Raw genomic sequence first — 12,745 nt, forward strand, 5'->3', positions numbered from 1 at the left:
AAAGGAAAAAGAAGGTATGATGAGAGAGTGAGTGGGGCACCAAACTCTTTTGACCTTCACAAGAACAGTCCTTGAAATGCTTTCCATTATCTTAAATTTTTTGGGAAAAAGAAGATATACATCTTCCTGAGATTAATTTAATTGTACAAGATTTTAACTTTTGTTTAAATAGGGTTTCAAAAAAGTGTTAATCAAACTGTTTTGTTTTGATGAATATATTAAAAAGAAAGTTGAGTATCGGAAAACAAGGGTGGATCTCTGACAGAGATATTGTGATCATGCAATTTTTGGAGGAGAGAAGCTGTTTCCCTTTTCCCAATGGGGATTCCCTCTCTGTTCTCACCTTACAATCTCTAAACATACACTTTTTTTTAATATAAACTTCAATCTTTCTTCAATTCATTTTCCATCCCAATTTATTTTTAACAAAATATGTGTTATCAGTGAAGCACATGAATTGTTTTTCATGCATAGAAGAATGTGTGTTCCACAGGCAAATCCTGCATAATATATTTGGATTTAAACTAGACTTGCATGTGTAAGTCACTGACAACAAATCCACGAAAATGATTAATGTATACATATAATGGCTGGCTAAGTATGTTGTTGTCTCTCTTACTATCCATCAAATTTGACCAAATTTAGTCAACAAAACATGCTAAATTATGCCATTGTTAACAAGACTTGAGTATTAATTAATGGTTTAATTATTACTTTTGATTGATGCAACATGGGAAAGGAAGATGAGAGTTTGGGAGTAGAGAGAGAAAAAGTTCTTATTCTTTGGTTTAGAAGGGTTTTATCAAAAGTGCTATTAATCATTCCCAAGACATTATATGTCACTCTTTTATTACTTTTTTATTTTTATTTTTTGGAGTTCAGTTGATCTATTTGCGTTATTTCCTCTTAGATTTGAGTTGTCATGTTAAGGACAATAAGTGTGTGATGTGTGCTTGCCATTGCATAGGCTTACAAGGTAACACCATGGCCAAAAAAGTATTGGAACAGGATATAAATTCGTGAAATCAAATAAAAACACTATTGGATACTTCAAAACCAATCAAAAAGATTTGATCAAACAAAACATTTTGAATTGGTTACCGTGATAATGATGAACACATATACATACAGAGTTGTTGACCTTCAATGACAAACAGTACAATGAGAGAGACTACAAGGGGCTATAATTGGCTTTTTTTTCAAGTTGTTTCTTGAATCCCAGTAAATGACTGCCAATTGTCTTCAAAGTTCATTAAAAAAACAAAGAAAAAGATTGAGCTACAGTGCAAGCTTGGTTTAGGTTGACATTTGTTCATATAATGATGATTAAAAACTTATTGTTTTCATGAAAACATTGATTTCTTGCAGTGGAAGGATCCGTACAAACAAGAATTATCATCATTTCCCAAAAAGAAATGCATCAAATACATATAAAAAAGGCAAATTTTAAAATATGTTTCATTTCATCAGATTCAGTACACATTACCCCAGAAACTGAAAGTCTTTTTTCTTTTTTTCTTTTCAATCCCTCAGCTTTGGGCCTTACCCCATCAAATCTTTCCTGCAAGCAGTTCCATCACTAGTAGTAATAGCAGTACATAGCTTTATCTTGTGTGTCATTTTCATCTATGAAGAAGCTGTTATTATTAGAGCTAATCAGTCTCTTAACATCTTCAGGGTTATAATCTAATGGGCATTCTCCACTATACCCACTTTGTTTCTCAATCCATTGGTTAACTCCATTGTTGGTACCATAGTCTAATGAAGCACCAAAACCCTGAAAACCCATATGATCTTCTTGTTTCATCTCTTTGCCATAGCTACCATCAGATGAACTGCAGCTTGGTTCACCCCCAAACATGAGGAAATTGTCTCTCATTGGATGATATTGCATGTGACTGAACAAGCTTTCTGGTGTTTGAATGAGAGAAGAATTGTTGGTCAAGTTAGTGTTGTTCAAAAGATCAGATTGGGCTGATGACATAATGGGTTCAAAAGGTGTGTAATAATAAGCAGTGCTGTCTTCGTATAGTGATGAAACAGGTTGAGGTTGATGAGAAAATGGTGGTGGTGGTGGTGGTGGTTTTCTTTGTGGTTGAGAAGGAATACCATTCATGGCCATGAGCTTCTTCTTAAGCTTGGTGTTCCAATAGTTCTTGATGTCATTATCAGTCCTTCCTGGTAACTGAGCAGCTATTATTGACCATCTGCAATAAAAAAGAAAGTTTCATCAGAAATACTGATACTACTACAAGTCTGATCTTTGCTTGAAGAGGCTTAAGCAGACATATGCATGCAGACAACAAATACTATCAGATTCCTGAATCTAGACAAGTTTATACGAAGAAGAAAGTGTAGGTGAACCTGCTTCCAATGCTAGCAAAGAGGGTACAGATAATCCTATCTTCATCATCAGTGAATTCACCATGTTTAATGTTTGGCCTCAGATAATTAAGCCATCTCAATCTGCAACTCTTCCCACATCTTTTCAGACCTGATATTCCACAGACAAACAACAAATTAGACAAGAAGATTGACATATAAGTGTATGGATGCATGTAGGTGATGCATACCAGCTTTTTGAGGGAGAGCAATCCAATTACCACCAGTTCCATATTTCTCTATATAATCTTTCAGCTTAGAGTCTTCTTCAGGAGACCAAGGCCCTTTCTTCACATTTGCTTTGTCACAACAAGGAGCTCTCCCCATTTCTCTATTTTCTTTCTTCTTTGCTGACTTTTATGAAACCAAAGGCTCACCCTTTTTATAAACTTTGATGGATGGATGTGGTGCCTGGTTTTTGTTTTTCTTTTAAAATAAGAACAAAGACTTTATGTAATGGAAAAAGTAAATAAATAACAATTTTTTTTTACTTTGTAATGAATTTATTCAAAGGTAGACTTAAAAGTCAAAATGATAGGCACATTATATCACTCTATTTCTAACTCCTATATAGCTTTAGTTAGCTTAGCTAATAGAACTTTCCATCTCAATTTCCTACTTCCTTTCTCAATGTTTAAACTCCTACACCTCTATGTTTTTTTTCCAAGGAATCCAATGTGCATTAACTGAAATACCAATGCTTTTGATAGATAATAAAAAAGTAACAATAAAATAAAATAATGGGTTAATGAAATTTTCCTCCTAAACTTGACAATTATATCTATTTTAGTATTTATATTTTCTTTTAGTTCGCTTTGATATTAAAACCTAACAATTACGTCTGTTTTAATTGGTAAAAGTATCATAAAGATGTTTATATTAGAATTAGTATTGTATTTTGCCTTTATTAAAAAATAGTAAATTAGTCTTTATCGTTAGATCAAAGAGCAAGTCGGTCCTTTTATTAAAAATTTCACTTATTTTTACTGTTAGAAATTGATTTAACATAAGATATACGTGTTAACTATTTGGTGCCATACCAATTTTTAACAACAAAAAAAAAGACCAGTTTGATCTTTAAACTGACACAAATGAACTAATTTACCCATTTTCTAAGTAAATAAGGTAAAATGCAATCTAACTTAGAGTGATAAGTACATTTATCTAAATTTAAAAACCATTGTCAAATTTAAAAATTAAGGGCAGAAATTATAGTAACCCAAAAATAAAATAGCCATCAGCATCAGCACCACAAATGCAGACTGTTTCCCATGTAAAACAAAACAACAAACTGGCCTCCACTTTAGTAAAGGTTTGGTTACCAAAAAATAAACAATGAAGACATCTGGATTATTAACAGTTGCCTTAATATCGTAAACATTGACTCTATCTATACATGTAGAGTCTTCATAATTACTGATTCAGGTGTTTTTTCCATCCTGTTGATGCATCATCAGAGTTGCAGAAAATTATAGAGCAAAACAAGATGTAGGCAAGTGAATAGAGCCCTAACCCTAAGCTCTGCTACTGGATGGATAGTGTAGGTTCATAATCATATTTCAACTGCTCATTTCTAAAAACAGAAATATTTGGTCTTTTTTTGTGTACTGATATGTATTATGCTTCCCAGGATTATTCCTTGTTTCCATAAGCGTACAATACGTAGCAAAATCCGGAGATAAGTTGCCATCAGGGTTGGAATCGGAATACTAACTACAAATTATTATTGCCATATAAGGTAGGTATTAGGGTGAGATTGCATATAATTTAGGGGTCTGTATATAACAAATGTCATACTATTCATTTTATATAAATCTTAATATATATTATTTTAGATTGATATGATCGAGATAACAAATTAGTTCAAAACTTTACATGCATGATCAGTACAATAAATTCAAAGATAAATTATACAAAAGGATACGAACAGATGTAAATCTACGTTCATTTAGTGTAATCAAAATCAGGTGATATAATAGGGTAAAGCAATGTTAAAGTACAGTTGGATTGTTAAGGTGGTTAGTTGGTTATTCAATCTGTTAAGTAGTTAGGATATACTCTCATCCATGTATTCATTCCAGATTAAAGAATTACAGTATAGCTAATTTTTCTGTTCATGTTATAGTTCCTTATGGGTCATACATGTATTTTTGACGGCATAAACGTATATATAGATTGCCTGGTTTAGAAATATTATGATTCCAGCTAAAATTGGCTTTCTTTGTGTAAATAAATGAATCTGCATGTTACGTTCGATATGACCACATACAGTGAGTTAGACAAAATAAATTATTAAATATTAATGTTTAATAAAATAAATTGCTATGATAGGTCACTCATCTTGGCTTTGACTTAAAACCTACAATTGATCTTATCCCAATGTAAAACTGTAAAATCAATTGACTCAATGAGTTGCTTTTTCCAAGTCTAGGGTTGAAAAGGAAAAAGAAAATCTCCTTACCAAATGTGATAATTTTGTATTTTAATCCCTTAAAAAAGTTTGAAATTATAAATTAATCCTTGGATATAAGGTAGTAGAATAAAACAAGAAAGGAAGATAATCATGTATAATACGTTCACTAAATGCTTCCTACTCTTATCTTTGTCTCTTGCCAACAGTGCAATCAGATTGCTCTGTAAAACTCATTATCTAAATATATATAAAAAAGGTAATTAATTATGATTATATTAACTAATAAGGATTTAGCTGTTTGTTTAAGAATGGATTTTCCTGCTGATAACTTAGAGATTATTATTTTTAGTTTAATACTGTTTATGAGTATCAAAAGTAGATACAATTGGAAATCAAGATAACAAATATAACCAAACAAAACCTATTCATAGAAATTATAGATAATTACCTTTGACCGGGAATACCAAAACTTGGTAAAATATTAACACTTGTTTGTATAGAAACATAGAGATATTATGTAATATAACAAATTTGTAAATTATCATAATATACTTGAAGAAAATCACCTCAACCCTAAAACTGCACTAATTTATAATTAATATTGAGATCTTACTGGGGCTTTCCTACAAAATGAAGAATGGAGGGTAAATTAATTATGATGTGATTGGATGGCAATAAAAAGTAAAAAACACAAGTGTCGATATGTGAAGGCTTGCGTAATTTTCTCAACGGTTGGCAAACTAAGGTAGAAAATTTTGCATCCTTTCATTTTTATAATAAAACCTAACAATAATTGGGTACTAGTCTGATTCCACCCATGTTTCATGAGTTAATTTTATTAACGCTATTAAATAATTTTTATGATGTGACGCATTGAAATTAAAATAAATGTTTAGACCCAATTTAATACTGTAATGGAGCATAATAATATTTTAATTAGAATAAAATATTTAAACAAACTAAAAATAATATTATAAAAAAAATGGGTATCAAATTATATCAGAAATTAAATATAATATAATTTATTTAGACGAGCGTAGAGATATTAAGACTTTTTCTTCGTTGCAACTTTTTGCACCGTTGCCCCCTTTGTTATTAGTGTTCAATTCTCTAAGTGCTCCTCAAAGTTTAGCAGTTAAGATGTCTCAATTATATTTGATTGCTTGTAATTAGACTTGTACATAGTTCTAATGGCGAATTCAGGGGCTGGCAGGACTCGACTTTCCCTAAAATAAAAAATTTTTCATTTAGGTTTTTTTTGTAATTTACATAATTTTAAATTATCAATGATAAATTTGTACTTTGGTCCCCCAAAATGATAAAAATTTGATTTAAATTTTTAAAAAGTATAAAGATATAGGTTGTTAAAATGGTAAAATTACATTTTTACTATCGTAAAATTATACAATTTTATTGCAACACACCAAAAAAAAAAATTCTGACTTCACCTCTGCATAGTTCGAATGTCCGTCCAGTTGGCTCAACCTCGACCTCGAACTAGAGTAAGTTGAGTCAAATTGAAGACAAACTTTGAAAATTTCTTTTGAAACTAAACTATAATCTAACTCATGAATAAATCCGCAAATAAATTTCTATAAAATCATGGTTGAAATAAGAATTATCAAATTGCAGTATACATTTCGGAGATTGAAAGATGATCCATCCTTTCTCTTTGGAGAAAAGAAAGATGGGTCTTGTAGTATAATCAAGTCTTTGACTAATTGTATTTTCCACTCTACAATGTTACTATCATTTTTTAAATTATAAAGTCTCTAAGATGAAATAATTCATGAGATAAAGAGGGTATAGTTTGAAGAACCTTAGTAGGAGAAATGGTATAGTCTGGGGACCAGTTGTGTAATTAAGCAAAAGCAGAAGAGGTCTCATGTTCGAAATGAGAAGAAATAAAGGGGTTTTGTGAGAGAAGAAAAGACAAAACTCTTTTTCTCGTAAGCTGTCCCCAATGACGTAACATGTTGCGTTCGCCATGTTACAATCCCAGAAAATATATTTATTTATTTTACTTACTGAATTTGATAGTTCCTTTTTAAAAAACACATCATTTTAAAGATTCGTGCTTTTAACTGGTCGAAACGTGTCCGTTTCTGCCTTGAGCTTCGTGTCCCCCGTTCCTCTTTTCCTTTTCAATTTTCTTTACTGGTCCCACGTGCGGGCGGCTTCACTCGCGCGTTTCCCTACTCTCTGCCAGGCTTTGTGTCAGTTCATCCATTTTTGATTTCCAAATCAGCTGTGGCCAATAATATGGCAAGTACCTATATTTTCCTACCTCGAGGGTGGACTGTGATGGGATGAAGTGGCGGTTTGGTTGGCTGAGATGAGGGTTGCTCAGAAATCAGACGGTAACAATCAATCAATCAACTCATGCAATTGCATTCTTTAATTTCTCATGAGTAATTTATTTATTTTTTAAAAAATTTTATGATTATATTTGTTTTTTTTTGTCACGCAATGCAAACGATTATCCATAATATTTTCTGAATTCATAAATAAAAAATAATTAGATTAATAATCTGCTACATTGATAACAACTCTCTATGATAGTTTACTAACCATGACAATATATGTTTTGTTAATTTCAATTATATTAGCTTCCTTTTATTTTCTTTGCCGGAAATTACATTTGTTGATAAAATATTTGTATAATGATTTTTTTAATTTTCCACCCTTTTACTGAAATAGATATTATAATTTTGGATATAGGTCACTTAGTATTTTTTTTTCTTACAAGATCTATGCATTTGATATGGTTGGTAAGAAATTTTGGTTTAAAATGGTGTCAATTTCTTTCGAAATAGATGTAAGTCTTACACTAACCAAACAGCGTAGCCTTAAATGGGAATTTGGTTTTAAATGAATCTAAATATTTAAAGAAAACAAAATTTTAAGTGATGAAACAATAAATGAACGGAAAATGTTATAAAAATTTACGCACGCACAAAAGTGTTTGAATAAATATTTTAAAATATTTAATTATTTTTTAATGGGATGAATACAAATGAAGGTGAAAGCTCTATTAGATTTAACGGTAATGCCTACTTACAATATGAGAGACATAAGGGATTTAAACACTATATAATCTTATCCCTTAAATCATGCTAACTCTAAATTATTAAAGTGTTTTCACTGAGCCACCGAGACTTCGAGTAGATGGTTCTCTCCGTATGTTCTACAAATTGGACCAATTCAAGCAGATTAAATGAACGTCATTGAATCAATTGACCTCCATAAACTATTCTGAATGCATTCATCATGAATTTCTAGATTTAATCCATAATTTCTACTTTCATCTCTCTATACTTTCTAAAATTTGAAATTATCTTAACTCAAACTATTGCTGTTGAAATCTATCGACTGATTTCTTTGAAAATAATATATAAAAATAGTAAGTTAGACATTATTACAAATGCAATAATAAGTAACAAAATTTAGTTTAGTCAAAGAAATAATTAAATTCGATAATTTTAATCTATTTTTAAAGTTGTTTTAGCAGACGAAAAACAACAATCATACACAAATGTTGCATTGGAAATTTGGATTTCATGGAGGGTCTGCACCTTGCCTTGTCAAGCCGATGGATGAACCAAAATATGAGCCTAATCCGTAGTCCAAAGCAATGCAGGCTTTAGCCCATTATGGTGTGGAATATTAGAGACCACTTTTCTTCTATCTTTTTTGTAAACTACATTAGAGGATATTCAACTATGTTTTTTTTTCCTTTTTATGACACAAGTATGAGAAGTTATAAAAATAACCATCTAATTATTTAATTTTGTCCTTTTTAGGCACTAGTTGACTAACGTAAAAATGGATAGTCCAAAAAATCAAAGATAATTGGGTGACCAACAAAGAAATTTACCAATAATTAGGCGATCATTTTCTAACTTTTATAGTTTGGTTATAAAAAAACAAAACCATAGTTGATTAACTATTAATGTAGTTTACCATTTTCTCTTTAAACATGTCTTCTATCTCGGTTTTATTGTTCAAAAAACTAAGGCTCCGTATGGTTTCAAGAAATAAAGGACATTTTCATTTTCTTAAAAATGAAAAACATTTAAAAAAACATGTTTGATCGAAAATTTTAAAAATAATTTTAGGTAAATGAAAAACGTGAAAATTAGAAAATAACAAAAAAAATTTCATTATTTTCACTAAAATGTATTCAAGCCCATATAAAGGTAAAAATATTCTCTCTTTTTAATAGATTTTTTAAACAATATAATTATAAGTTGTAATTATATCAACTCTTTTTAACACAATGCTTAGAACTACTCATAGAAGGATAATGTGTTTTAACGCACTCAAACCTACATCCTACTGTATTGACAATAATACCCATGCCAATCGAGTTAAAACTCAATCGGTAATAGTTTTTCAAATGTTAAATCTAGTATTGTGGTTTGAATCGATATAAATGCATATATATATTTTAATTTTATATCTCATGCTCTTATTGTAGAGAAAAGATGCTAAACATGATTTCATTATTGAAAACAATTTTTTATTTTTATTTATAAAACATGTTTTTCAAATTTTAAAATTAGGAAATGAAAACTATTTTTACAAAATAAAAAATACAAATATTTCTAGAAACCAAACGGGATCTAATCTTTTCAAAATCTATTAAAAATTACAATATATTTTTATTTTTACCACCATGTATTAACTGCTTATCAACCAAGTTATGACATGCTTTAATGGGGTGGCATTGAATCACCTTATTTATGTACACTCACTTCAATACGCCTACCTATTTTCCTTACCTTCAATTTATTTGCATTTTTAACCATACATGCACAACATTATGGAGGTGAAAATCTGCTGCTGCCTTATTGTTATTTACTTTCATATCTAAGGTTAAGAAATGAAATTTGCCCATATTTGGAGTTGTTTAGATACTAATTGGTCGGGATCTATATTGTAATCATTAAGGAGATGGTGAAAAAAAGGGATGAAAGACAAATGAAAACCCACTTCTAGCACATGCAGCGGAAGGAAGACATTATTGTCGCTGGTGTCGCTCAAATGGTGTGATCTTTCGGAAATTGAAAAATCATACACAAAATTGGGAATTTGAATCTCTCGCACAGCTGGGATTCGGTTCATCTCTTCCACTTTTGTCGTGCAAACATACTCTTTAGCTTCCACAACGTCTCTTGTATCCTGGCGTTGTGAAGGGTTGCCTACAATTTGACGGCCACTACCTTCGGTTGTAGCCATAGTTTACCGGCTTTTAAGATTATAGTCTATGAAGTGATGTAATTTAAATACAACAGAAACCGTCCCACTTGCAATATTTAATGATAGCCAGCTCAAATTAACTGCTTATCTTCATTCCCCACTATCCCTTCTTTAAGACACTGACAACTTCACTGTTCCCTGTCGCCTCACACTCTGACAAAACTTCAGACTTTTCTTCCCCTTTAAACAAAAACTGGGTTTTTTTTTAATTATCATTTTCAATGACACTTTTCTATTCAAAGTTATAAGTCCATTAAAAAACCCTAAACGAGTTCCAAGAGAAACAGCTCAAAAACTTGAACATGGATCTGGTCTTAAAAATTCACTGTAATAAAAAAACGAACTATTTCATTTGTATTATTTACCAAAAAAACAGTTATTTTGTCTTTTTTTTCCATGTACAAACAAACAAATAGAGCCCATTTTCATATAATTAACTAACTATACTGCTTTTTTTTCTGCCTCTAAATATCTAAAAAAAAAAAAAAAAAAAAGGAATGGGGTTAATGTGGGCTCACCGACCCACCGTATAAAAATAAAAATTCCCATCTCTCGTTTTTTTTCTTTTTGAGGATTCAAACACCATTCCTAGCTGTCTTCCACGTTGGGAAGGAAACAAACCTTAGCTGGCGCCACACAACACAGTTCCACGTGTTCGCTCCCTATTGGCTTGAAACCCTCGATCTCTTGTACGACCGGTCCAGTTTCTTGTAGAGTGACTCGAGAACCTGCCACGTGGCATCTCCTTCTTGCATGTGATCATTGAACAGTAGGGCCTTGCTGACAGCAGGGTCCCACAGGTTTTTCTGGATGGTTGACAAATTGGTCTTCGCCACGTGTTCCAGGATCCTCCCTAGCTTCCCCACGTCCCTTTCCGCCACCGTGAGGGAAATCTCCGACCACTTCACGGCGGAGGGAAATGGCAATTGGATACCATCGGCTATTATCACCGGCACGCAACCCAAGGCCACGGACTCGACAAGCCTTGGACTCCATGGAGCCCACCCGAGTGGGCACAAACAAAAAACGGACCGTACGATTTCTGATTGGTAACCGGCGAATCTCTGTCTTTGTAAGTAAAACCGCTGGTCACCGTTATATCTCCGCCAAATTTCCGTCCTCACCTTCCTGATAGGCAAAACAACAATAACCACGGATAAGCAAGTAATTCTCCTCCATCATAGAATGATTTAAAGCTTAGCAATGAACATGATTGTGACCCCTTTGTTTATTTTGGAACTTACTTGCCGTAAAATTTTCCACTAACGTTTTTGGGGTGGACCTCCATTTTCCCCCTAAAAAAGACCATGATGTCTCTGTTCCCGGTCAACGGAGATTTCTCCAGGGTATTCCGTACACTTTCCGGCGGTATATAAGGCGGTATAACAACGTGTTCAACGTCTTGACATGGGTGCTTGAAATTAACACCGAAAGTTTGTAGAATTATCGAATTCTTCATAAAATCCGGAATCCCATCATCAATAGCTCTATCCTCCTACAAGGAGCAAAACAGAAATTAAAAACCATGTTAAGGACTCTTAACAGACCCTTATATCAGATTCTTGAGGCTTACCATGGCGTGGAAGCAGGCTCCATAATCATGGGAAGCAACGAAGATGTGGTCGGAACCTTGTGTTCGGTTCCAGAAAGGGTAGTTCGAGGAAATAAGCTGAATAGCAGAAGATATAAGAGAACGAGCATGGCCAATGGCAGGGAAGCCATTAACGGTGCTGAAGTTGCATGAGACATAAACAGGAACAAAAAAGAAATCAGCTTCATAAGGGTCGAATGTTCTCAAGTCATAGGTGTTCATCAATGCTCTGTGAATGGCAACCTCGGAGGCAAACAAATGGTTGCTACATCTCTTGTTCGAAAGCCAATCCTCGTTGTATTCTGATGGTAACTCGTAGATGAATATCTTCAAATCTTTAAACGCAGCTGTCCACAAAAATAAACATTAAAAACATCAAAAACCTTGCCTTTTCAATAAAAGAGTGGGGGAAAAAAGGAATAGTGGAAGGATTAGAAGAAGAACCAGGATTTTTGGGTTTGGATTTATGTCTGGTTTTGTTGACAGATTCGAACAGAACACGAGAAGCAAGGGAAGATTTAGAACCAGAAACACGGGTTTTAGACAAAGGTAGCGGCTTGTTGGTAATGAAGAAAGATGTTAGAAAATAAAGAGTAAATGAAAACCAAAGAACCCATTTGTAATACTTAAAAAAGAGACTCTTTTCAGATTGTCTGCCTTTGTGTAATGTCCTCATCTTTTAACAAAGAACCCTTTTGTTTGTCTTGGTGAGTATTATCTGCAGCTCTGAAGCCATCCCATTTAAAAAGACAACCCCACCAAGAAAAAAAAAATAGACAGAAGTAACAATAAGTTGTAGCAGAAGCCTGTTTTTTTTGTTGTTGTTGTTGTTGTTTCTCTTGAAAGGGTTTAGCCTAGCTTTCGCTAAAGGGTAAAGAGCAGTTGAAACGGAGCTTTCGGTTTCTGGTTTTAAACGATAAATTAGAAACTAAGTTTAGAGTGATTAAAAGATGGATAGATACATGTTGGTTGGCATTTCGGTTTTTTGCACCAAAATTTTTAAACAATTTGTCTTGAAAAAGAAAAACAACAAAAAAAGGTTAACTTTGCTTATCTTATTACACAACATGTTTGGCTAGACTCAGCTTTCATCAATG

The 12,745-nt window shown here is 32.5% G+C and overlaps 2 protein-coding genes across 2 annotated transcripts; both read right to left on the minus strand.

Moving 5' to 3' along the window:
* Window positions 1-594: 594 nt before the first annotated feature.
* LOC105781918 (transcription factor RAX2) lies at window positions 595-2,761 on the minus strand. Its single transcript, XM_012606442.2, has 3 exons — window positions 2,574-2,761; window positions 2,365-2,494; window positions 595-2,207 (listed from the first exon to the last, which is right to left on the minus strand). Exons 1-3 carry the CDS (start codon window positions 2,707-2,709, stop codon window positions 1,580-1,582), a joined length of 894 nt encoding a protein of 297 aa, XP_012461896.1. The 5' UTR covers window positions 2,710-2,761; the 3' UTR covers window positions 595-1,579.
* Window positions 2,762-10,388: 7,627 nt separating this feature from the next.
* LOC105783273 (probable glucuronoxylan glucuronosyltransferase IRX7) lies at window positions 10,389-12,745 on the minus strand. The gene is made up of 4 exons (XM_012608631.2): window positions 12,093-12,745; window positions 11,631-11,995; window positions 11,302-11,552; window positions 10,389-11,185 (listed from the first exon to the last, which is right to left on the minus strand). The coding sequence occupies exons 1-4, from the start codon at window positions 12,322-12,324 to the stop codon at window positions 10,720-10,722; spliced, it is 1,314 nt and encodes a 437-aa protein (XP_012464085.1). The 5' UTR covers window positions 12,325-12,745; the 3' UTR covers window positions 10,389-10,719.

The sequence above is a fragment of the Gossypium raimondii genome, chromosome 13 (assembly GCF_025698545.1).
Source record: "Gossypium raimondii isolate GPD5lz chromosome 13, ASM2569854v1, whole genome shotgun sequence".
Classification (NCBI taxonomy): Eukaryota; Viridiplantae; Streptophyta; class Magnoliopsida; order Malvales; family Malvaceae; genus Gossypium; species Gossypium raimondii.

Coding starts and splice junctions, on each gene's coding strand:
- LOC105781918 (XM_012606442.2), bottom strand. CDS start 2,709: ATGGGGAGAGCTCCTTGTTGTGACAAAGCAAATGTGAAGAAAGGGCCT. Junction 2,495..2,573: donor TGCTCTCCCTCAAAAAGCTG/GTATGCATCACC, acceptor GTGGAATATCAG/GTCTGAAAAGATGTGGGAAG. Junction 2,208..2,364: donor TTTGCTAGCATTGGAAGCAG/GTTCACCTACAC, acceptor TTTTTATTGCAG/ATGGTCAATAATAGCTGCTC.
- LOC105783273 (XM_012608631.2), bottom strand. CDS start 12,324: ATGAGGACATTACACAAAGGCAGACAATCTGAAAAGAGTCTCTTTTTT. Junction 11,553..11,630: donor GAGCCTGCTTCCACGCCATG/GTAAGCCTCAAG, acceptor TGCTCCTTGTAG/GAGGATAGAGCTATTGATGA. Junction 11,186..11,301: donor AGTGGAAAATTTTACGGCAA/GTAAGTTCCAAA, acceptor TTTGCCTATCAG/GAAGGTGAGGACGGAAATTT.